Source organism: Anabrus simplex, chromosome 9 (genome assembly GCF_040414725.1).
Source record: "Anabrus simplex isolate iqAnaSimp1 chromosome 9, ASM4041472v1, whole genome shotgun sequence".
NCBI lineage: Eukaryota > Metazoa > Arthropoda > Insecta > Orthoptera > Tettigoniidae > Anabrus > Anabrus simplex.
Window position 1 is genome coordinate 22,484,926 of NC_090273.1, and position 27,560 is coordinate 22,512,485.

At 40.8% G+C, this 27,560-nt stretch overlaps 1 protein-coding gene across 1 annotated transcript in view; it reads right to left on the bottom strand.

The window, feature by feature from the left end:
- The window catches only part of LOC136881028 (neuroglobin), a 307,501-nt gene that overhangs the window by 211,776 nt on the left and 68,165 nt on the right, over window positions 1–27,560 (bottom strand). The window contains exon 2 of the mRNA XM_067153620.2: window positions 22,028–22,227. Within this exon, the coding sequence (XP_067009721.1) occupies window positions 22,028–22,215 (188 nt within the window). The 5' untranslated portion in view covers window positions 22,216–22,227. The remainder of the gene's footprint in view (window positions 1–22,027; window positions 22,228–27,560) is intronic.

Here is a 27,560-nt window from a genome sequence, read left to right on the forward strand (position 1 = left end):
GGGGCTGACTTTTAGGAATATTTTATCGAATATTTCGAGACATTTAAATCCCTGCCGTAGAGCCATTTAAACACCCCTTTCTGTTCGTTCCACACAGAATATTATCCTGTACACGCATTTATGGATATTTCATCGGATAATTGTGAAACATGGAATTGCGATATCCCTCTGTACTACTGACCCTGAATTGTGCTACTATCTAGCGTTGGGTATAGTCATTATTACTATGTGGGTAACAAATACTTCAAATATTTGAAAATAAATAAATATCGTAGATTTTATTTATTTTTTATTCCATAAATCATTCCAGATTCATATAAAATACTAGTAGATGAACTAATTCTATTTCTGTAATATTTCTGATGACTATAGATTACCGTGCCGAATGGTTACTTCCGTTTACAGACGAGTATTCAAGAGAGTTCATCTTTCCTTTCTTTGTAATTTATTATGGTTGTGAAATTTCTTGCAATTTGTATTACTTTCTGTGTGTGTATTACTTAGTAATTACAAAATGCATTCAGTCTCTTCCCACTGGCATAAGCCGAAATGTAAAAGCAAAAGGAAAAGAAGAAAAGTTTTTATTGCTATTTTGCTTTAGGTCGCTCCCACACAGATAGATCTTCTGGCGACGATGGGATAGGAAAGGCCTAGGAAGTGGAAGGAAGCGGCCACGGCTGCAGTCGTTTAAGTGCGGGCAGTATCCAGTATTCGGGAGATAGTGTGTTCGAACCCCACTGTCGGCAGCCCTGAAAAATGTTTTTCTGTGTTTTCCCATTTTCACATCAGGCAAATGCTGGGGCTGTACCTTAACTAAGGCCACGGCCGCTTCCTTTCCAGTCCTAGCCCTTTCCTGTCCCAACGTCGCCATAAGACCTATCTGTGTCGGTGCGACGTAAAGCCGATAGCAAAAAAAAAGAAGAAGAAAAAGTGGCAATATTAAAAAATATGCATGAGTTTAGAAAAATACCATTTTCTCAGTTTCACACGTATAAAATGTACTACGTGCTACAGATCTGATGTTTTTACCTTGTAAATTCACGTGCATGTTCCATAGTATTTATCCATAAACATATGTGTTACTTTTAGGATTTCAGTTCTGTTTTGTTTGTAAAATATTTTTAAACCTTGAAATTTCAAGAATTTTACATAAGTAAACTTCAATGGGGGAAAAAATTCGATCTTCATGGTAAATAACACAATCTCCAAAATGATGCACTATTTGATTATATAACAATAAGGTACTACCTAGTTATAGAAAAAAGTGTGCTATCTGGGGCAGTTTGGTACGCTTGACATTTAGAATACTTGAACAAAGTGAATATAAATATTGGAAAATAATTAATATCTGTGAAACTAATAAAGCTACATTCTTGAAATATGGTACAGATATTCATACTACCACATACTTTGAGCCAACAAAATATTAAGATGGTATCTTAATATTTGTGCCGGTCCTGTGGTGTAGGGGTAGCATGCTTGCCCCTTACCCGGAGGCCCCGGGTTCGATTCCCGGCCATATCAGGGATTTTTACCTGGACCTGAGGCCTGGTTCGAGGTCCACTCAGCCTACGTGATTACAATTGAGGAACTATCTGACGGTGAGATAGCGGCCCCGGTCTAGAAAGCCAAGAATAACGACCGAGGAGTTTCGTCGTGCTGACCACACGACACCCCGTAATCTGCAGGCCTTCGGGCTGAGCAGCGGTCGCTTATTAGGCCAAGGCCCTTCAAGAGCTGTAGTGCCATGTGGGGTTCTTAATATTTACAGGAATTAGACATTTCAATCCTAGTGTCCCTTAAAGAATATATTACTTCGTTAGCCAGCTACTTTTGAAATCATTTCTTACAAATGGAACCTAAGAGCATTGTTATTTCCTGCGGGAGTTCATTGAAAAATATTACCGCCTTTTTAAAAGGTTCCTGTTCAGTATATTAATTGTTTACCGTTGGTTTAGTTGTCTTGGCTTCTGATGTCATAATCATATATGTTACGCATGATTACTATCTTATGTGTGTTATCCCTTACCAGTAACAGGACTTCAAATGCATACAAACCATAAAGTGTTATAAAAGTAAGCTCGTGTCCTCATCGCGAGGTGCTGCAGCTCTTTTCAGGCACACCCCCAATGGAGGTGAGCTGCATGTACCATTTCAACCACATACCAGCCCTCCTGCCAGATTTTAAATTCCTGGCAGTACCGGGAATCGAACCCGGGCCCCCGAGGACGGCAGCTAATAACACTAACCGTTACGCTACGAAGGCGGACAGTGTTATAATACATTATCATTTTGCTGAAACGCAGACCTACAAGATTCTCTCTCAGTCTAAATATAAATCTGTACACCACTTGTATTGGAATATTTTGTAACTTTTAGGCGAATATTTAAGTGCAACTTTGTTACGCTATGTGTAGGATATTTGAAGTTGTTTTGTGCAAATTTCTTATGCATTTATTTGCGACTGAATTTGAAAAATGTGTTGCACTACTAGCATGCCATTTTTAAATATTACATGTTTTGTTTCTTATTTTAATGAAGTTTCTTATTATTATTCTTTAACTATGACAGAACATCTTGTTTCGATATAATTTCTTGTAATATTTGGGTTTTCATGGAACTTTTAAATCTATTTTTGTTGTTGTTGTTATGTAATTCGTGTTTAAATTTTACTTAGGTGTCATACTATTATAGGTAAGCGTAACCACCGGATATCTTCTAATTGCAATGTAGTATTTTGTTATTGTTAGTAATAATTTATTTATTGTGTTTTCTCTTGTTCTTACTCGACTGAAAAATCTTTCCTCGGCTTTTGGTTTTTGGCCACTTCTTTATTACCACGCTTTAAGCTACACAGAATGCCGTGTGCTCAATTAAATGGACCCACTGCTATTAGATAGTAATCATATGACCTTTTTCCCTGCCATTTGCGATGTTTACTAACTTTGTGTAGTATGCTAATAAATTCATTTTATTTACGTGTCAGGTATATGACATTTAACATTTGTAATACGTTCGAAAACAATGGAAATGAGAAACATGAAGCTGGCCGCAGTTTTAAATCTCACTGATGTTGCCTATGGAGACCAGTGGATGGAAACCCACCGTCTGGAATGCTTCAAACTGTGGTCAGCTGGGTCGCCTAGCAGGTTAGACGTTGCGTTGCTATGTTCAAGTTCGTTGCGTTGAATTTGAAAATCAGATGTATTGCACCCGACAGGGGTGCAGTATATAACGAAACATCCTTGAAATCAAATTACGGAATTCCGGATTATATTTTGTACTAGCTGTGGGGACTTTCAAAATATTATCATCAATTGTATACGGAGGAAAATGTGAGTAATAGGCAGAAACCTTATGAGAAAGCATCTTGGAGCCCGTTTAGATTCTGGAGGATATCCGCGAAAAGATTCAGAAAAGCGAGGATATAAAGCACAAAGGTTTAACTAAGGACTCATTCAGAAATGATTATATGAGAGTGATTTGAGCAAAACAGTCTGGTATGGGATGGACATATGAGAAGGAAGGAAGGATGATTATGGAGGAATCAGATTTTGATGGCAGTAAAAAGTAATTAACTTTCACTGAAGGTGTATTAGTTCCTCTACACGTGCTTACACGCAGAGTAATTCACCTGATATGTTCCTAGAGTTTCGTATATTAGTGACGAAGCCATGCTGAGGCATCAGTTTCCGTGAATTCTCCGAAGTTAACGTGGCGACAACTTGGACGAGAAGCCCATGTGCTGTTGGCTGGAGGATGAGAGTCTGCATGATATTATTTGTAATACACTGACTGACAGAGCAAATGCAACACCAAGGAGGAGTGGTTCGAAAGGGATGAAAGTTGGGGAAAAAACAGAGACGGCACGGACGAATAATTGATGTTTATTTCAAACCGATATGCAGGTTACACAATGCGCACGGCATCGACTCAGTAGGATGTAGGACCACCGCGAGCGGCGATGCACGCAGAAACACGTCGAGGTACAGAGTCAATAAGAGTGCGGATGGTGTCCTGAGGGATGATTCTCCATTCTCTGTCAACCATTTGCCACAGTTGGTCGTCCGTACGAGGCTGGGGCAGAGTTTGCAAACGGCGTCCAATGAGATCCCACACGTGTTCGATTGGTGAGAGATCCGGAGAGTACGCTGGCCACGGAAGCATCTGTACACCTCGTAGAGCCTGTTGGGAGATGCGAGCAGTGTGTGGGCGGGCATTATCCTGCTGAAACAGAGCATGGGCAGCCCCTGAAGGTACGGGAGTGCCACCGGCCGCAGCACATGCTGCACGTAGCGGTGGGCATTTAACGTGCCTTGAATACGCACTAGAGGTGACGTGGAATCATACGCAATAGCGCCCCAAACCATGATGCCGCGTTGTCTAGCGGTAGGGCGCTCCACAGTTACTGCCGGATTTAACCTTTCTCCACGCCGACGCCACACTCGTCTGCGGTGACTATCACTGACAGAACAGAAGCGTGACTCATCGGAGAACACGACGTTCCGCCATTCCCTCATCCAAGTCGCTCTAGCCCGGCACCATGCCAGGCGCGCACGTCTATGCTGTGGAGTCAATGGTAGTCTTCTGAGCGGACGCCGGGAGTGCAGGCCTCCTTCAACCAATCGACGGGAAATTGTTCTGGTCGATATTGGAACAGCCAGGGCAGCGCCTCCTAAAGAACAAGGCCTGGCAATACGAATGAGAGTAGCTGATGACGTATGTCCAACTGGGCCCACGCCCGTAACTCAGTTAGCTTGTTGCCGCTTGGTGTATTTGGACGCGTTTCCCTGTTATGTGTGTTTTTCATCGATTATATTAATCTTAATCGAATCTTGTGTGTTAACACTCGCTTAATATTCCTATTAGTGTAAGTTCAGTGAAGGGTGTTAGTACTTATAAATTGTTAATATCAATAAATTGTGTTTAAAATGCCGGTATGGCTACCACGTGAGGTTAGAACTGAGCTTATTTTTAATGGTGTGTTGTTGTGAATTGCGATTTTTCAAATTATGAATAACGATGCCTCAGGAATGCAGTGTTCCAAATTGTAAGGGCATTTATCGCACTGGCCCTAAAGAGAATGTTTTCTCATTTTCAACTGACGACTCGAAGAGAGCTAAGAGGTTAAGAGCTATTCGCCGTGATGATTTCGTTCCTTCCAAAAATGCAAAGGTAAGTCTTAGTTATTAGTATATCGTATCTGATTTCAATCATTCAATGACTTAAGTTGTGGGATGGTCCTTGAAATGGAGCCCTGTGTTGTAGGTGTGCGAGCTCCATTTCAAAACTCATGAGGTTGAATGGACGACCAGCATGTATAATGAGAGAAATGGGAAATTATTGACTGCACCTTTATCTCATCCAAGTCTTGTGAAAGGTTTGTGGATAGGTCTCTTATATCTTTGCTATTTATAAATGAAATAGTAGATTTTTTCGGGGTGATTTATATCTTACTGATTTAAGCATTTGCTGTATTGAATTTACCAGTATTACATTTAGTTTGGGATGTGCTGAGTATTCACCTTACTTTATAGGACTACTGTTGTGGGTATAGTGATATTCTGGGAAAACTTATCGGGCCTAAATTATGAAGGCATATAAGGTATTGGCTTTCAAGTATTCCTTCTTAGCTGAACCCTTAACTGCAAGTGAGGCAGTTATATTTATTATATCGCATGAAGGAATATACCTTGGTGTGGGTTAATATTTTTAGTTCAGACAAGACAGCAATGTTATTGTGTTTATTTCAATTATGTTAGGTTCTGTATAATTATTGTAAATTACATTCACTCAATGATTTTCTATGTCTCCTTGTGTGCTATTCATTTTATATTAAAATCAACCAGATATATCTAAGACATGACATGGGCCTGTGAAGTAAGTGGTGCCATGAATTAATAGACGAGAGCATTTTTATCTAGGTGAATACATTCTAATTTGGTCTAAACGTTTTAGGAGCTGTTCCTTCTCAGTTTCCAAACTGCCCAGAGTACTTGTCTGATACCACATCTGCCCATCGAGAAGCTCCAGATGATAGGCGTTGTCGAGTAGACAATGAAAGTTTGGCCAAGGCTCTTGTTCAAAGTTTAGAGACCTATTAAGCTCATGTCAGTACTGTTTCTTCCAAGAACTTCCAGGAATAAAAAAAAAAGTTCAATATCTCTAAAAGAAGACTGGAACTGCATTGAAAAGGAACAGTGTATTTACTTCGTTTTAATCAAGAATGAGCCTATCCCACATCTATCCCACACTGATAGTAGTGAATACAGTATTTTGTAAACTAGAAACACTTGCATTTATATTGGTGTGTTGTTATTTGCTAGCTTTGTGTCTCATGGTAGGCAATTTAGGTCCTACAAGATTTTTCACTTCTTGTGTTAATATGAAGTATTATTAAATGCATATTACAACACAAAATTGATTATAACTTCATATCATATACTTCATAGGGTACTTTTACTACTTATGATAAACAAGTAATACTGTCTACTAAATCTCTCAATGCAATGGTTGGTTGCCTTTGTTGATTTAAGAATAGCAATATTTTTGTTTGAATTGGTAAGAAGTGTTTGAGTACCTGTGGCAACACAAGTGCTCCATCACTCAAAACTGTGGTAATTGTGCTACTTGTTCTGCAGCAATTGTCATCCAATACAAGAATTGCTTATGCTGGGGTGGGTTTGTTGGTTCCAGAAATTCATACCTGGTATGGGTGTGGTATTATTGAACTTGTGGTATGCTTGTGGAATAATAAATTTCCAATTTCTTTGCAATCATTTAAGAAAGGGCTAGGAAAACAACTGTTAGGGAATCTGCCATCTGGGTGACTGCCCGAAATGCAGATCAGTAGTGACTGACTGATACTTGAGTATGTATCAAATCAATCACTACTGATCTGCATTTAGGGCAGTCACCCAGGTAGCAGATTCCCTAAACTATTCATTTTATATTAATATCAACCAGATACGGTACTGTATATCTAAGACATGACATGGTCCTGTGTACTGGCCTTCGGTTCAGCGGGTCCCGAGTTCGATTCCCGGCCGGGTCGGGTATTTTAACCTTAATTGGTTACATGTAATGGCTCGGGGACTGGGTGTGTGCGGCGTATTCAACATTAGAAATCATCCTAGTTAGGGCCCTCATCTTCACAGACATGCAGGTCGCTTAATAGGCCGTCTACTAGAGAAAGACCTGCACCAGGCTTCTCCAGAGGCCGTATACGCCATTATTATTATTATTATTATTATTATTATTATTATTATTATTATTAATATTTTGACTCTTAAATATATGAAAGGAAGTGTCATATAGGCATAATATTAAAGTTGTTCAGTATTAAGACTCTTAAAAAAACTTAATTCTTTCTTGCATTTTTAATTGTTCTTCCTAATTATTACGGTATATTACTAATTTCGCTTCCGATATGCGCGCCTACGATAAAGAATATTCGTAGAATGTAGTTTAACCAGCGTATTTTTCAATTATCGTAAGGAATTAGCTTTATCTACTATCCACTCGCGCTGGGCCCAGTCGCGTGAGGTCACGAATCGTATTGCCAGGCCTTGTTCTCTAGGAGGCGCTGGCCAGGGTGTCTTGCACATGCTGAAGAATGGCGGTTGACGTGGCGTGCGGGGCTGCCACCGTTTGGCGGCGGATGCGCCGATCCTCGCGTGCTGACGTCACTCGGGCTGCGCCTGGACCCCTCGCACGTGCCACATGTTCCTGCGCCAACCATCTTCGCCACAGGCGCTGCACCGTGGACACATCCCTATGGGTATCGGCTGCGATTTGACGAAGCGACCAACCTGCCCTTCTCAGCCCGATCACCATACCCCTCGTAAAGTCGTCTGTCTGCTGGAAATGCCTCCGTTGACGGCGGCCTGGCATTCTTAGCTATACACGTGTCCTGTGGCACACGACAACACGTTCTACAACGACTGTCGGCTGAGAAATCACGGTACGAAGTGGGCCATTCGCCAACGCCGTGTCCCATTTATCGTTCGCTACGTGCGCAGCACCGCGGCGCATTTCACATCATGAGCATACCTCAGTGACGTCAGTCTACCCTGCAATTGGCATAAAGTTCTGACCACTTCTTCTTGGTGTTGCATTTGCTCTGTCAGTCAGTGTATTTTTCATTTATTAATTGAAAATGGATTCCTCACTGTTGAAACAATTCTTCAATGATTATTATTCTTCATCTCCTGCTTATGCCTTTGCTGGAGAGGCATAATGTTTACAGTGCACTATGTTTTCTGATATGAGCCAGAACAAATTTGTTACTTTCATTGACCTGTGCCAGTCTCACCCTTGGCTTTGACAAGATGAAAGTGACGGAGATATGAGAGATGTTAGTAATGCCATTCTTTGTGCATCCGGTTCCTGTGAAAATGTCACTCATACGGTCACTTAGTCAGCTTAGCAGAGATTGAGAGGTTAAAATGGAATCAGATTCAAGTGCAAGTGTCGGTAGGGAAATAAGTGGGAATAGATGAAGACAAATGGAAGCGAAACAGTATTAAAAGGCTTAAAGAAGAGGACAAAGAACACAATAATTAGCACAATAATATACAGCTGAGTCTTTCCGCAGTCAGCATAAGTACAATTCAGACGAGCCATTAAGAGTGAAACGGAAAAGCAAAAATACTTGCAAAATTTAATGAAGTTAATTTCTGTAGAAAGTAAGATGTCTTACCAAACTCTGTTTGCTGAGAATAATTACCCAGGTGCACAGGATGGGCAAGAGAATATTTAGAGCCTCCGTGGCTCAGGCGGCAGCTCACTGGCATCTTACCGCTGGGTTCCGTGGTTCAAATCCCGGTCACTCCATGTGGGATTTGTGCTGGACAAAGTGGAGGTGGGACAGTTTTTCTCCGGGTACTCCGGTTTTCCCTGTCATATTTCATTCCAACAACACTCTCCAATATCATTTCATTTCATCTGTCATTCATTATTGCCCCAGAGGAGTGCGACAGGCTTCGGCGCCGGCACAATTCCTATCCTCGCCGCTAGATGGGGGCTTCGTTCATTGCATTCCTGGCCCGGTCGAATGACTGGAAACATACAGGATTTTCATTTTAATTACATTGTTTCATAAGTTAGTTATGATATATCGGCACCGCTATTATATTTCTTTCATATCATGAAATTTTGTTATTTCGTGTACTCCGGAACAAAGAAATCAATATTTTATTCCAATTGTAGAATTAGATAATATAAATACTTCGTTCTTCAAGCATTTAATCGACGAAGAATGTACTTTTACACAATAAGAAAAATTCTCGCGTTGCATATATTTTCGATCCAACAATTCGTTATGAAACCTACGATACAAATCTGCGCAAGTCGATCAAGGAAAAAAGAACATGAAGAGTGCATTCCATTCCTGAGAGGGAAATATTGTGAAAGCTACGGGAACCGTCAGTTCTTTGTTCATGGCCTTCTGTTCGGCGCGTGAGGAACTACCGTATGTATCAATGCGTGGCCCAAATTCTCGCAACATTGGGTACTTAACGTCAAGATCACAAGTTGATCACAGAGAGCATCATTTCCGACTCCGTGGACATCATATGCCGTCATATTTATGTGAAGAGATAAGTAGGGAAAAATAATTTACCATGTTTTATGCAACATAAATGAAAATCTGTTCACAACAGATTGTCAATATTGATTTATTTTACTGTGTCTTGTGTCACCTAGATGAAAATCTAACAGTAGGCCTACATTTGTAAATACAAGTTTTTTCCCTCTTTAACATCAGTGTGGGAGATATGATCAGGTTTCTCTTTCTCTCTCTCTCTATCTCCTGTAAAATCTGGTTTAGTGGAGTTAGTGGGTTCTTTTTTCATCTGATTCAGTTAGGTACTGTAATTGTATCTCATGTCATAATGTAATATTCGTCCATCCTTATCCGATAAAATATATTAGCACACAAACTCCGCCGTTAGCGACTGGCATGTTCTAAGATATGAATTCATATTTCACCATGCAAAATATTACAACGGGTGATGTGTTCAGAGTATTGAAATCTACATGTTATAAATTTTTGGCATTTTCTGAAATATACGATAGAGTGGAGTTATTCAGCTTCCACATGTATCGAAATAGTTTCATATCAAAACTTGATTGTGGATACAGATGACAATGTTAATGTTGGCATATTGTATATTTATCACATAGTAAAACTTCCGCAATTTAGAGGTTGCCTAAAAGACAAAGTATACTCAATACCAACTGATATTGTGTTACAGAGAAAAGTGTGAATGTTAAAGGAAATCACCGAACGTGGTTTCTTAAAATACTTACTGATGATTTCAAGGCAGAAAGTCCAGTGTCAATACTCAAGGATTTTGGCAGGTGGAATGCCTCGCAAAACTCAACAAATTTTCTAGGTATCGTGCCGCTACTCCCGTTTAGCAAGCCCATTACTTCGATCATTTTTACCCTGTATTCTTCTTTGTAAAAAGGAACTCTGGGTTCGTATATTTTATTCTTCTCGCGATCAACATCGTCAGGTTGACTCGCAGAGGATCCGAAGCGGATGGTTGGATCGATTATGTATCCTACATTGTTGTCTTTGTAAGCAATTATATCGATCCTTCGAATGCTTCCATTCTCTGCCAAACCATGGATATCTTCATGGATGGTGAATCTGGTTCTTCTGAGGACCTGGGCGATGGTAGTTCTTATTTGATGATGCCTGGCGATGTGCAGAGTTTCTCGTTCTGGCAGGAACCAAGGACGTGTGCAAGTGTTTCAGTCTCGTTGAGGTATCACCTTCAACGGTTACAGTCCATGGACCTACCGGACACAGCACGAACTGCTGCTTCATTCCCCGTCATCATCAGGGCGTCTCTCCATTCGCTGTGCGATAAACCTTCATGGTGGCTGACCCATTTGTTGGAAGCTGCATGCTCTTTAAAAAGGATAACTCCTTTACCTTTGTGAGGAAGATCTCACCGCTTCTTAAATTCTAGGCCTCTTAATATCTCTCTGATCTTCCGAGAGTTTAGAAAACCATCTTTCGGATTCACTAGGTAATAGATTGAGTCTTGTTAGGCAAGTTTTGCTTTCTTCACGGCCGACTGGATCCCTCGCTGCGCTCCTTATCTAGCTAAAGCGACGCATCAAGTTGGCCGTGGCTTTCTTCTTCTTCTAGGTTTCTTGTACTGAGGATGTAGGGGTTCCGATATCTTTTCAGAATCCGCAGACCATTTATTTGCTGTAGGAATGCCTCCCACTGTGTACAGAATAGTCAAGGCCTTTAAATTTTCTCTGACGGTATATAATGCCATCTGGGAGATCGGCTGGTAATTGAAGGATTTCCTTCAAGTTCGATTTGATCAATTTGTCTGTGTCGACAAGGAATTTCACAGAGATTAAATTTATAGGAATAATTCGGAAAGAGTATACGAGCGCTGGACAGACAGAAGTGTTGATAATACAACATTTCTGATAGGCATGCAACAGAGGGGAAGGAGTGAGTAATGCAGTCTTACTGCGCAATTTCTGCATTGTGCTTTGAGGATTAAAAGAGATTACAATTCAAGAGTTATTCAAGAGATATTTCCATGTTTGCCTTTTGTAATTATATCATATTTTGAACGATTCGTTTTATTTTAAGCCGTGGGACTCAGAAGTGGTGGTGATTATTGTTGTTTTTTTTTTTTTTTTTTTTGCTATTTGCTTTACGTCGCGCCGACACATATATGTCTTATGGCGACGATGGGATAGGAAAGGCCTAGGAATGGGAAGGAAGCTGCCGTGGCCTTAATTAAGGTACAGCCCCAGTATTTGCCTGGTGTGAAAATGGGAAACCACGGAAAACCATCTTCAGGGCTGCCGACAGTGGGGTTCGAACCCACTATCTCCCGATTACTGGATACTGGCCGCACTTAAGCGACTGCAGCTATCGAGCTCGGTGATAATTGTTGTAAGAGGAAGTACAACTGGGCAACCATCCTCTATTAACACTAGTCAGAGGGAAAAGTGGAAGGTGTCCGACACTTCAAAGAATGAAGGTATCGACGAAAAAGAAGCGAAGGGCCACGAAGGGCGTGAAAATGAGACTCCTTAGGCTTCGCAAACCTAATACCTTCGGGGTCAGAAAAGAAGAATTAACCAACGGAGGTCAGATAATAAAGATAAGAGTGAAGAACCTGACACAAGCAAGTGGGTGCAATACCAAGCTCAGCTAGGGAAACCATGGTTGTCAATTCACTCTCCAGAGTTGAGTTTCCTTTTAAGACAGGCATGAGGTGCCGTGAATATGTTCTACCACCCCCATCCACAGGGAGAGAGAAAAGCTAAGAATTAACTCGAAGATTAATAAAAATCACAGTTCCAGCCCTTCAGGCAAACAACTCAATGTTGAAAACATCCCAGAGATATGAGCTACGAATTTTAGGTAAATAAAATATAATACAGTATGAGAATATATTCTTGATTTTTCCTAAAAATTACAATCCTTTTCTTAATCATCGTTATCCGGTCGATTAGATTAGCAGTTTGCCTTTTTCTACCACTACGAGCGCTAATGTGTGTCAGTACATTGTTTCATTTAAGCCCTTATAACTACGTTCGTTGTGGATATTTTTCAAAAATGAAACAAATGCCTGAAGTTATTGAACTAAGGAACACATCACAGAAAGAATGATGTAAATAAGATACTAATTTGGCTAGGATTTAAATAAAAAATAAAGCGAGTAAAACGAGCGATTTTAGGCTGTTTTTCCGAAACTACAGATAGGCCGGAAGTTATTTTGGAAAATTTGTATTTTTGGGTTTGTTAGAGATATCGAAGACAAATTTTGAAACAATTCTGGACCCTTTAGCCCTTCAACTTTCCGCACAATTGAGAAAATTGCTCATGTATACGTTTTTCGTTTTTCGTAGTATGCGGACGTACTTTGTCCACTAAGAATTGTTTTAATAATAATAATAATAATAATAATAATAATAATAATAATAATAATAATAATAATAATAATAATAATAATAATAATAATAATCTGAAGCCAGTAGTTCTATATGCAGCCGAAAACCTGTCTCTAAATGCCAACAAAGGACTCCTTGAAGAACTGGAGAAAAGAGAACGCAAAATTGTGAGAGGAATCTTGGGATCAAAGTACAGAAATGGAATCCATCAAAAGAGATCCAACAAGGAAGTCTACAGAAAAATAGAGAAAATTACCGACACAATCAGAAAAAGACGGGCACGATTTTACGGTCATCTGAAAAGAATAGACGGAAGAAAATTAACTAAAGAAATCTTTCACTTTTATGATTCAAACTCCAAAACCACAATTCCCTGGTTTAGAAATACCAAAGAAGACCTAAAAATGCTACATATCTCAGCTAAGACGCCATTAACAGAGATCTCTTCCGCAAGAAAATATTGACGAACGGGCTAAACGGAGACGAGCAACCGAAGAGAAGACACGGTGTCTCTTGGACAGAGGAGCGTAAGCAGGCCCACTCACAAAGAATGAGGGAAATTTGGGCTCTAAAGGAGGCCAAGTTCAGTGTCAAATGCAACAAGACTTAACGTGGTCCTTGATGGCCCCAGCGAATTATATATATGTATATAATGGCGTATGGCCTCCAGAGTGGCCTGGTACAGGTCTTTTCTTGTAGTAGACGGCCGCTAGGCGGCTTGCATATCTGTGAGGATGAGGCGCTACCTTACATGCTTTCTAATGATAAAGACTGCACACATAGAGCCCCCAAGCCAGGACGAATTAAGCAATTAAGGTTAAAATCCCCGACCCGGCCGAGAATCGAACCGGGGCCTTCTGGACCAAAAGTCAGAACGCTAACCATTTAACCATGGAACAAGCCAACTCGATGAATGAAGCTCAGTGTATAAACCGGTTTCGGTGGTGCGGTCATGTGAGGCGAATGAAGGAAGACAGGTTACCTAGGAGAATAATGTACTCGTAAGAGAAGCAGAGGCAGAATAGGGCGACGATGGTTAGATTAAGTTATTAATAATTTAAAGATAATATATGTGGATGTAAACGAGACCACAAGGTTGGGTGCAATACGGGATTGTGAAGGCGCTTAATTAATTCACAGAGGCCTTTGTTGTGAACTCTTATAGTTTCTAACATTCCTAAATGCCATGCTATTTAGATACACATTTCACATTAACTCTGTACACTAATTGTAATGCCAACGTTATTTTCACAAGTGTTTGGGCAATCTGGAAAGCTCCATTAAGCCAACTTCGCTCTTTAAAAGTTTTATTCACTAGTTTGACCTCAAACATTGCAAGCACTTTTCAATGGGGCATTTCTAATTGTTTATTTTTTCCGGTCATACATAATATAGAAGTTACTCTCGCAGAGTTGTACCAATGCGTGGTTGCAGAAACTGCGACTGGCAAGTAACATTAACTTGTTAGTTCAACCAGGTCACAAATATTGATGTTTCAACTTTGAGTTAACAAAGAGTATGTCGCAAAACGTTTGCTCAAACAGATGTAGAGGTGTAATATTTTATTCAGAAAACGAGGTGGGTATATCATTGAGAAGGTTTACTTTTCCTAAAAGGTATTAAAGAGGTTTGTAAAACAGTATGCCTTTTCGGTGGACTTATGATAATGGAGATATTGACACAGACTTCGTTCGTTTTAAAAGTAGAGCCCTGTGGGTGGGGGCGGTAGAATAACACCCACGGTATCCCCTGCCTGTCGTAAGAGGCGACTAAAAGGGGCCCCAGGGACTCTGACCTATGGAGCGTGGGTTGGCGACCACGGGGCTCTCAGCTGAGTCCTGGCATTGCTTCCACTTACTTGTGCCAGGCTCCTACTTTCATCTATCCTATCCGATCTCCCTTGGTCAACTCTTGTTCTTTTCCGACCCCGACGCTATTAGGTTTGCGAGGGCCAGGGAGTCTTTCATTTTCACGCCCTTCATGGCCCAATTATTTTTTCCGAAGTGTACAAAATACAACATACTACTAGTACTTGAGGGGATCTGCTGCAAAACCTGCGAAATGTACAATTTATAGTTTCTATATATATATATATATATATAAAAAAAAAACAGTAAAATGTATAGCGGAATAACCGTTACCATTAGAATTGTTTTCTCTTTTTCATTTTTATTATTTGTATTACTTTCGTTCTATATTCGTGGTATGCTTCATGAGGTTAGTTGTAATGAATCGATAAAAATTTACATTTTGATTTTACATTAGACAGATTTTGCTACGGTTTTAATACAAATCATTTTAAATTAATCCTTAAATACCGGTTTGTTTTTTTATAATATTTCAAATTTGCTACTACACAGACAGACGATAGTGGTAGTGATAACTGCACAATGAACAGTACTTCACAACGTTTGGATACTCTTCGTAAGCTGTTTTAGACCAAGTATGTGTTATGCACTATGGATCACTTTAAACAAACTGTGTACTAATATTAGAACCCGCCTCTGAATCACGTGGTTCGCAAGCAGTATCTGGGACTTCATCTTGAAAATTTCCTATCATCCATCCACTACACTTTCGTAATATGGCAAATCAGATACATCCCTCCATGAATGACCAAAGCATTTTTTTTCACCAGCATCTTCACGCCCTCGATTTTTGCTGCTGAAGCAGAAATTCCTGACAAAAATTCTCCATACCTCTGTCTGACGGCTACTGCTCTTTATCATTGGTCTGGGTTTGGACTTTACTCCTGGAGTCCTTCGGACTTGTAGACAGTGGTCTTGATTTTCCCTCCATAATTTAAAAACCTCGCGCTAATTACTGTTTGTAATGTACGTAATAATACAGCTAATCTTTTGATTGTAGACCTTCAATAAATGGTGACAGATCGTTTGCCAGAACAGTAGAAGCTATTGCCATTATGGAAGCCCTCAAATATGCCAGATGATTCTACCGTAAAAGTATCACTATCCTTACCGATTCATTGAGCGTCCTTTCCACACTATCTATACCGCTTATCCTCCAGAAACCCAATATATACCACATTACTATTATTAAAAAAACATACTACGAATTCCAAAGACGCGGTTCTAGAGTTACATAATGAATACGTAGTTGCCATAGCGAAGGAAGCATGTGTCACTGGACAGGTGATGAATACTCCCAGCAACTGCATGGATTATAGAGTTATTGTATACAAAATAGCGTGTAGTCAGTGGACAAAGAAGTGGTAGGAAACAAAGAGCCACAAAGGTGAAGTTTACTCAGTGATCGAACAGCATCGCCCGCGATGTCCTTGGTTCGCACAATGTAACACTCAACGACGATTCATCTGCACAGTCACTCGAATGCGATTCATTCACGGAAGTTTTAGAATTCAACTTTGTCGCATCAACGTAGTGGACACACCATTCCGTTCATGTGATGCCAGTCGATTCAGGACCTAAACCATCTCTTGTTTTGCATGTACTCATTTCCACCAACAGCAAAATATTTTGATTACATCTCTGCTTCATGCTAAGCAACAGTTACCAATCTGTGTAAGTACACTACTGGCGACTAAATACAAAAAGTGTATACTATTATTAGGAACTATGTAACAAAAACCTGTCTACAAATTTGACTGATTTTATATGGATATTTATGTGATTGTGTGCACCATATATGTCTTATATATATATCTATTCCAAACTGTGACAATGACTCGTAATGAACTGTAAAGTTCCAACCAGCATATTGTCATATCCAAGTGGCTGTTTCATCTGATACTAATCTAAAGTCAAATAAAAATAGAACATGACTAAATAAATGAGTTTGATACAGACGTTCGCGTACTTCAGTAGCTTATGTTCCGGAATTTGAGACACCAGTAAAAACCCAAATTGGCCAAAAATGCATTAATCAGATTTTGATCCGGAGCCCGTCATTTAATTGCATCGAAGTCTATTCTAATAGGTTCTTAGTACATCATTGTCCTCATGTACCTGCGAATTTCCCACGTTAAATATGTCCGCCCCTCCATGAACTCCTCGAGCTAATAGCAAAGCAAAGTCACCTCCGTACAGGCCAGGAAGGCCCTTGGAGGAGTGGAAGGTAAAGGCTTCCACCATTGTTAACCTCGGCATGTGATGGGGTAGAGTGGTTAGCTCTACGCCCGGCCGCCTTTGCCCCCAGGAATTAACTTAGTACTCATTTTTGGTGTAGGCTGAGTGAACCTCAGGGCCATCTGTACCTTCGGAAGTGGAAATCTCGTTTCTTAAATTTTACGACTTCCTGACGGGGATTCGAACCCACGTCCTTCCGGGTGAACCGAGAACGCCCTTAACGCCTCCGCCAAACAGCCCCTCATCGAGCTAATACTTTGTTTAAACCCAACGATTTGTATAGTCTTCAGCAAGGAACGATCTAAATCTCCAGACATGCCAGCACCATTCGGACAACTCGTTCCTCTGGAAGCTTGGTTTCTTCACATCCACGTTAACATCGTAGGCCTTCTACCAGTTCCCAAGGAATATCGGCAACCGAGCAAGTGTCTGCGAGTCACGTAGCTAACAGCTTGCATTCGGGAGATAGTGGGTTCGAACTCCACTGTCGGCAGCCCTGAAGATGGTTCTCCGTGGTTTCCCATTTTCACACCAGGCGAACGCTGGGGCTGTACCTTAATTAAGGCTACGGTCGCTTCCTTCCCACTCCTAGCTCTTCCCTATGCCATCGTCGCAATAAGACATATCTGTGTCGGTGAGACGTAAAACAAATTAGAAAAATAGAAAGGAATTTTGGTATTGCCTACCTGTAGTCGAGTGGTTTATCAGGCGACCAGAGGGTTCTCCAATTGTAGACATGACCGTCAGAACCTTTGTCAAGTCTCTATTATCGGAATCAGCGACTTGCAAAAGAGCAACATATCGTACTCACGGATCGTGATTTTCGCGAGACCTTCCGAATGTTACTGATGAATAATGAAGTAACGTGCATAACGAGCGCTCGAGTTATAGGGGAGCGATCGGTGTTGGTTGAATGCTCCTCTCGTTGTAGAAGAAAACTGTAGCTCTGACCAGTAGGCCTAGCTATACTAAACGTCAAGATGAGTGTTGATCATGGCACAATACTGTCGATGCGAGCACAACCTCGGACACTGTTTACACTGATAGTAAGAGACTGCAAGGCACACTGGCAAAATTATGTACTGGAAATAAGATTAAACAATGAAAGTTTATGGTAGTGGGAAAAGAAGAAGAATGTAATGCGACTAAGCCTAGTCTCATTACACTTCCACCTGACTTACCAGGTAATTTTCCAACTTCTCCGAAATTGCTGAAGTGCTACTCTGCAAGCGCGTGTCCCATCGATGCGAAGAGGTGATAGTCAGATGGTGCTAGGTCGGGAGAGTACGGCGGGTGCGAAAGGATGTCCCATCCAAGCGAATTCAAGCTGTCTTTCACTGGTTTTGCTGTGTGAGACGGCGCATTGTCGTATAACATTATCACTTTACCAGGTCTTCTGGCCCTTCCGGTCGTCTTTCGATCAATGCGTGATTTAAATTAATCATTTGTTGGCGATAGCGTTTTCGGCTTCAATTGAACTTGCTCGTCTTCACACTTTTGTGGTTTACCAGAGCGCGCGCTGTCTTTCACATTGAAATCACCACGTTTAAATTGTCGAAACAATGCCTCACATACTCTAATCGATAGAGCGTATTCACCATATGATTCTACCAGCAAACGATACATTTCCACAGCCTTTTCCTTTGATTAAATAAGAAAAGCAATGCGTGCCGCAAATGTTTTCTTTCAGGCACAAACGTTGACATGATCACTGAACGATACAGCACAGACACTAGTGTTTGGCGGACTCAACTTTTGTGTGCTGGTAGGTTAATGTCAAACGAACGAACTGACGTAGGGTATGTGTCAAATTCATACGCTGCGAACTGTTCGCTGGCGCCATCTCTTACTGAAAAAGGAAAACACTTATATATACACCCGGTATTATTCTTTTAAGGTTGCTTTTAAGCATAATTTGAAATTCGTGTCAAATGTTAACTTTATGTAACTATTTGTTTCGCCTTATGACATTCTGTAACTTCTCTTAAATTATTTGAATTTTCCGATCTTTGGGGAATACAGTAGAGACAATACGCGGCACTCTGCAAGATATCGAAGGACAGCGATTAGAGCTCTATCTAGCGGAGTGACCTGAGAGTTAATTCTGTCATAAGAGCACGTGTACTTGTTTGTGAAGTTTTTGGGATTATTTATGCGTTTGCATTAAGTTGACGTAAGTAAATAGTAACGTGTGTCATTCCTTTATATCTCCTGTCAATATGAGTGGAAAGATATGTGCTACATTTGGCTGCAATAACTATGAAGTGCAGAAGGATTCGCGGTCTTTCTTTCGTTTCCCTCGTGACAAGAAAATGTAAGTAAATATTGTGTTTGCATATATATTCTTCCAGTTACAAATATATTTTTATAGAAGGCCTACTTCCTAATCTTCTGACCTGCGCGACACATATTTTTACTGGCTATTTTATTGTATTAGTGCTGCAGTTAACCTTCAATACCGATGTGTTGTTGTAGGTGTGATCTGTGGGTTTTGATTTAATTCAGGAAAATGCATATGCATATGTGTGTGGCTGCTTGTGTTCCAAGTTACCCCATTTGGAATGCCGTAATGCGTTGTCAGGCACTGAAGAAAATGTGAGTGATTTAAGAAATGTGATGATGCAAATTTGCTTTACCCTAATGTAATGGCAAATATTGCTTATAGGGTAATTTTGAATGATTTTTCGGCTGAATTTATAGATTTTCTCTCTGTTAGTAGGCTTCAAGTTAAAAGGAAAATTGCCCAGCACTTAAATGTAAATTCATTGAATCATGTGTGTAAAGAATGTGCCGATATTTTTATTGACAAGTGTCCTGATGTGATGTACAATGCTTTTAAATGAGAACAAAAGACAAATCTAGCCGTGAAAGTTCAGGCAGGTATGCTAAAGCTAAAAAAAGTAATGCATAAATGAAAGATCAAGCCCTTTCACAGCAGTCCATTTCACATCCTGATTACATGTCTAATTTCAGTCTTTAAATAATAACCTGTTGAATAATTCTTCATTCCTGTATCCAGAATTGCTTTAGCAACTTCGAAGTTAATATTTTAGCAACACTTTCTTTCTAGACGTAAGTTATTTATCCACTTCCGTATAAACATTTCCATTGATATTTGAATTTAGCGCGACATTGCCGTAAGACCTATGTGTGTCGGTGCGACGTAAAACAACTAGGAAAATAAATGTATGTATGTGTGTATGTGTGTGTGTGCATTTATTGGGTCATCCTGAAGTAAATTAGAGTGGTGAAACAGACGGAGTTTTATTACTAACAGTACTATTATGGGTGGTAGTCACGTGGTTCCATTCTTGCCGTTTCCTAATAATGAAACGACGTTCAGTTACTTTTATTTCATAGCATTAAGAGAATGCGTTGTTCCTCCATTATGATGGAGAGCCCTGCAAAGGATCATACATGGAGATGTGGGTGCTTACTGACCCAGGATCGTTTCAAGTTATCGTCCGAATTAAGTTAGCAGCATTTAAATTATATTAAGTATTTTAATTTTTTGCGTAACTGGATTTTTGCCAGTTAGTACACCGTCAACCAGGTAACTCACCAATTTATACTATATTCACGCTTGTTATATGAAAACTATAAGTTCGTGTCACTAGTAACTTGTGCATATCTTATTTTCCAGGTCTTAAAGAAGCATGAAGTTCTCTTGCCGTATCTTAATGGTTTTTAACATGGCAGAGTGATTAATGTTCCGTCCACATATGCATGTACATGAGTGAATTTATGTTGAACCTTTCCTATAAACTTCTTTCCTGAATGTTTGCCTCGATGTGTTCCTGAACGCCTACATGTCCGTTAGTTAACACAGTTTAGAGTGTTTAAGTTGCTTCTCTTGTGTTAGTTTCTTTAATTTCGGAATGGTTTGCCAGATATAAAGATAAAATAACCTTATTATTATAAGAGGAATATTGTCTGAATCGTTTTCAAGAATTTAATTAACTTGAACTTGTAAAGCAGCCTGTATTCATGGTTTCGTTTTGTATCAGCTGTTTCCGGTAGTGGGCGTACCAATGTTGTTCATGTACTTGTGTTTACTAGTTTTCTTCTGTGATGGGTGCGTTGTGTGTTCATTCTATCTACTGTCGTAAGAGGGACTCTTGACTTGGAGGCGTGGGAAGGCGACCACGGGGTACTTACCTGAGTCCTGGCATTGCTTCCTCTTACTTGCGCCTAGATCCTCGCTTTCATCTATCCTATCTGACCTCCCTTCATCAACTCTTGTTCATTTCTGACTCCGACGGCATTAGAACATTCGAGAGCTAGGGAATCTTTCATTTTCACGCCCTTCATGACCCTTGTCTTTATTAAGCTGATGTCTTCATTTTTCAAAGTATCGGACAGCTTCCATTCTTTTCTCTCTGATTAGTGTTATATAGAGGATGGTTGCCCTATTGTACATCCTCTTGAAACAATAATCACTACAACCACCACGCTTACTTACCATTATTATTAGTCATATACTTGTAAGTACTGGAGATGATCAAGGAGAACATCTCGAGAAGTCATCGTCCAAATATCACAAAATGAATCAAGCAGACGTTTAACTTTCAGCAGCTTCAGCTACGCTGTAGAAAATCGATTGGTGCACAATTCGTCACGGCATCCCCTGCCCCCATCCACGGGGGCAGCCCTGAGCTGGAAAAACGTGGTCAAGAAGAAGAAGAAGAAGAAGAAGAAGAAGAAGAAGTGTTTTCAAACTACTTGTTCATGTACCGAAAACATATGAGTAAACGCACGGCGCTAACTTATTATTGGATACTAAATCTGACTTGAACATTATGCAATAAATGTGCATTTTTAACGAACTTTACACTCCGTAATGTTAATAAGTGTGTCCAATGAAATACTGTAGCTCAGACAAAAAGGTATAAAGGGAGATGCTCTTTAATATAAAACAAGATATTTAGTAAAGCACTGCTTCTTGCACTTCAACTCATAAGCTGCACGAACAGACTCACCTGATAAAGGTGATCACGCCGACTTTGGCGATGTTGTCCTCAAGTTCTTTCCACGTTTCCCGGAGCAACACTTTCTGCTGATCGCTGAGCTCAGGGGGACTCTCAGCTTCGGTGGTTATCGGCGGTGGCGAACTGCCAGAGGACACTGACTTCCTGGGACTGTGATGGTGCGAGGCTGTGCCACCCATGATACAGTAATTCTGGAGCAAATAAAACAGAACACGAAATCGATGCTACAGTAATGTTATAGAGAGAGCAAGTTTGTGTATGAATGTTTATCTCGGGAACCACATAGCCGATTTCTTTAAGGCTTTCACCATTAGAAAGTGTAGTTCTTCCACAGTATCATACGAACTTATATACGTACATACATACATACATACATACATACATACATACATACATACATACATACATACATACATACATACATATATACAATTTCACTGTATACCATTATATCTTTCAGCGTTCAGCCTGCAAACCTCTGTGAATTTACTAAATGCCTCCACAATCATCTTGGTAATTAGTTCTCTGGCCTCGTTTAGTTCCATACTTCATTAGAAACTGAGTCTAACCATCGTCGTGTTGGTTTCCCTCTACTTCTCTTATCCTCCATAACAGAGTCCATTGTTCTATGTAACCTGTCCCCCTCCATTCGCCTCATATGGCCGCACAACCGAAACCAGTTTATGCGTGCCACGTCAACGATAGACTTCATTCCTAACTTAGTCTTTATCTCCTCCCTCCCGTAGGTGGGGCGGTAGAATAACACCCACAGTATCCCTGCTTATCGTAAGAGACGACTAAAAGGGCCCCAGGGGCTCTTAAATTTGGAGCGTGGGTGGGCGACCACGGGGCCCTTAGCTGAGTCCCGGCATTGCTTCGACTTACTTGTCCAGGTTCCTCACTTTCATCTATCCTATCCGACCTCCCTTGGTCAACTTTTGTTCTTTTCAGACCCCGACGGTATTAGAGCATTCGAGGCCTAGGGAGTGTATTATTTTCACGCCCTTTGTGTCCCTTGGTTTTCTTTGGCCGTAACCTTCATTCTTCGAAGTTTCGGACCCCTTCAATTTCTGGTAAGTGTTAATAGTGGATGGTTACCCAGTTGTACTTCCTCTTAAAACAATAATCACCATCAACAATATCCTCGTCCTCATATGACCCCACCACCGAAGCTGGTTTATACGTACCGCTTCATCAATCGAGTTCATTCCTAACTTAGCCTTTATCTCCTCACTCCGAGTACCCTCCTGCCATCGTCCCCCTCTGCTCGTATCAGCGATCGTTCTTGCTACGGGCGGCATATTTCATCCTACCTAACAAGGAGAACAGAGATACATTTTAACCTCTTAACCGGGAAGTTTCCGCTGAGAATTGGACATTCGTAGCGGGGAATATATTTAAAATCAAACAAAGTAATCCGACACGCGCAATATTTTGATGCGTGTGACAAAATAATTCGTCCCGCCCACTATGCGAGTTTGCGTAAGCGGAAGATCTTAAATAGTTCTGTGCGTTTTGATTTATATTTCATGAATTAAAACGTAATTCAATGTTTTGTTATACTCACTCAGTTGGTGTTATTTTCCTATAATACTCTGCATTATCATTATACTATTTGAGTGTACCCTGTGACAACTAAAAACATACAGTAAGAAAACACCCTTTTTTTTTTTTTTTTTTGCTAGTTGCTTTACGTCGCACCGACACAGACAGGTCTTGTGGCGACGATGGGACAGGGAAAGGCTAGGAGTGGGAAGGAAGCGGCCGTGGCCTTAATTAAGGTACAGCCCCCAGCATTTGCCTGGTGTGAAAATGGGAAACCACGGAAAACCATTTTCAGGGCTGCCGAACCTACTATCTCCAGAATACTGGATACTGGCCGCACTTAAGCGACTGCAGCTATCGAGCTCGGTAAGAAAACAGCTAAAATGGTTAAAGGTTGTACATTAAGTTTCACAAAAGCACATAAGTTTGCAACATAGAAATCAAGCTTTCAACGAGTCTGCGACCGGGCGAGTTGGCCGTGCGCGTAGAGGCGCGCGGCTGTGAGCTTGCATCCGGGAGATCGTGGGTTCGAGCCCCACGATCGGCAGCCCCGAAGTTGGTTTTCCGTGGTTTCCCATTTTCACACCAGGCAAATGCTGGGGCTGTACCTTAATTAAGGCCACGGCCGCTTCCTTCCTACTCCTAGGCCTTTCCTGTCCCATCGTTGCCATAAGACCTATCTGTGTCGGTGCGACGTAAAGCCACTAGCAAAAAAAACCGAGTCTCTGTTTACAGAGCTATCACCAAGGTAAGCACAGCAGATGAACAGAAATATTGCCACTCAGCTTTGCGCATCAAATCTGGAAGCTACTGACAGCTGTAAAACGAACTACTTTCTGTGATATAATGGGACGTGTAATTTCATTCCGTCCATTAGAGACCGAGGGCACTGAGCAGCTCATCTCGTCATTACTCGAACAATTAACGACTACAGATAGAAGAGGAAACTCGTCACGACTGAATACGAGCTTAAAGAGTAAAAGAAATAGCATAAATTGTGCGTCAGGCGAAAACACTGGCTAAACTCTCAGTCTCATAGATCTTTAAGAGGAGTACTCCTCGAAGCAGTATTATTGTACTTTTAGGTTTTCTTATACAGGGTGAAGCGAAATTCGCGCACTCGGGCGTCGCAGCGCGACTCCTCACATGCCAGCAATAAAAAAGTGTCTCTCACAAAAGTTCGTCCTGCGAGTATATCCGGGAGAAAAAGGGTCGCTGAAGATTGGAAATCTGGCAACACTGTAACCACATGTAGGTTAACTACCTCTGTCAGCACGTATTAGTCGGGCAGTACAGTTGGAGCAGTGGATCGAGCTTTGGGTTAGCATGCAGGAGGTCGAGGGTTCGATCCTGGGTTGATGCGCTTTTTTATATTTGCTAATTTCCATCGGACATTACATACTGTAACACAGTAAGACACCGATTCTTAGGTCACATGTATCCTACATTTACAAAGTTTAGTAATGCTGAACACGTTGTAACGCATCTAGTAGATGAAGTGGTGCGAATAAATTCACGCTCACGACGTGGAAAGGGCGGCTTTCAAACCTGACCAATGAAAACGAATGTTCGTCCATTTCTAGGATCGTAGTATCTAATTGCAGAGAATCCGCTGCAATCGCTGTTGACGATTAAGATGCCAGATACCATACCACCTGGACTACATTTACTAAATCAAAAACATACGCCTCAACCCAGGATCGAACCCTCGATCTCCTGCATGCTAACTCAAAACTCAATCCACTGCTCCAACTGTACAGCACAACTATTAAGTGCTAACAGAGGATGTTACGCTACATGTGGTTACAGTGTTGCCAGACTGCCGCTCTTCAACGGCCTTTTTCTCCCTGATATACTCGCAGGACGGACTTTTGTGAGAGACATTTTTTTATTGCTGGCATGTGAGGAGTCGCGCTGCGACGCCCGAGTGCGCAAATTTCGCTTCACCCTGTATATAAATTATGCCTTTGCTGGCGAGATGTAGTGTTTACAGTGCACTATGTCTTCTGGTATGGGCTATATCAAATTTGTTACTTTCATTGACCTGTCTCAGTCTCATCCTTGGCTTTGACAATCAGAAAGTGACTGAGGTATGAGTGGTGCTAGTAATACCATTCCTTATGCAGCCAGTCCCTGCTATGAATGGTGTGAAAATATCGCTCATAGGGTCGGTTGGTGCATGCATTTCAGTGGGCTTGGCAGACTGATATGTAATAGCAAAAGCTGGCTCGGTGAGGAAAGCAACGGGAAACTATCTCACTCATCATTTCCCTAGTACGCCTCTTCAGTGATGCCTAGGCTATTTATGACAGCTGTTGGCGGAGCTGCAGAGGATCAAACCAGTCTTCGGGCTGAATACCCAACATACATATATAAATTATATGAGTAAAGAAGTGGAATCAGAGATAAGGCTTTTGCAGATGATGTTATAATATATAAAATACTAAATAAGTTCCAGGTTTGTGAGCGTCTGCAAAAAGACCTCGAAAAAGTTGTGAGATAAACAGCAGGCAATGGTAAGATGGTAAACGTTGAAAAGTCACGTTATGAACTTCACCAAGAGGATGAGTACTCTCACTATTAATTAGTGCATTGATGGGGATCACTGTAAGTAGGCTACCTAGATGTTAACAAGGACAAATTTCCATTGCGGTAATCACATTCAACGGGATAGTTACTAAAGGCTACATATCTCTTCATACGGTTATGAGGGTATTTGGGGGTTGTAGTAGGGTATAAAGGAGAGGGCATATCAGTTAATAGTAAGAGTACTCTCACCAAGATTACTGTACTTGATCTGAGAACTGGAAGAAATCCAGTGAAAAGCAGCTCAATTTGTTCTGGCTGATTTACGACAAAAGAGTAGTGTTATGGAAATGTTGCAAACTTGCGGTGGGAAGACTTTGGAGCATGAAGACGAGCTGCTCGACTAAGCGGTATGTTCGAACTGTCGGGAGCGATGGTGTGGAATGGTATTAATACACGAATAAGTTTGAGTTGTGATTTTAAGAGTAGGAGAGATGAAATTAAAGTTGGAATTCAAGTGGACAAATAGGGGCAAATTATTTTTTTTGGAAAAGGAATTAGGGGTTGGAATAATTTACCAAGGGCGATATTTGATAAATTCCCAACTTCTTTGGAAAGGTGTAGCAATCCAACTGATGAGCCCACTGCTACACTGGGGCGAAACGCTGGTAATTTCAAGATTGAAAAAGTCTAAGAGCTTAAATATTCTTTGATATTATTTAAGGAAAGACCAGATAAACAACCTGAAAAGAATCTACCACCTGGGTTACTGCCATAAACGCAGATCAGTGGTAAATGTTTGATTGCATTAAAAAAAATTCATATACATTCTTTTTCTAATTCTCGCACTTTTGCAGGAACATCTTTTATTTGTGAGTTTTAGTACATGTTTTATTCGTCAAAGAGAAAGGTAAAGTGTAAACTTGTCATTAATGCTTTCACGGCCCGTACTTATAGACATGATACTATATAGGCTTTTGGGCTTATGCCGTGTCAATAAGGTGAAATTCTTAACGTTTCGCAGAGAACTGTGCTCTGCGTCCTCAGAAAAAAAATCTCGACTGACCACGAGAAAGGCTTCTTAAACAATGACACTTTGAAGTTGGACGTTATAATAGAAGTGGAAATAGTAAGTTCATTCGCCACCAGATGGCCCCCAGGACGTGGCACAACGCTAGCGTTCGAAGCGGAAGCTGACCGAACCATTACAATCAGACTAAGCGGTTCACATAACGTATTTGCGTAACATATGATATAGACAGGTGTATGATATAGACACAAGCTTGGAATGAAACATCTGGCGACGAGGAACGTACGAACATACGAATTTGGGAAACACCGAGACGAAATAACAGTATTGAAGGGACAGGGAAGGGAACTACCTACGTAAATTCTTAATGGCTGGCAACCAGGTGTTACTTAATACATAGCCGGTGTCCCTGTTGAAATTGTT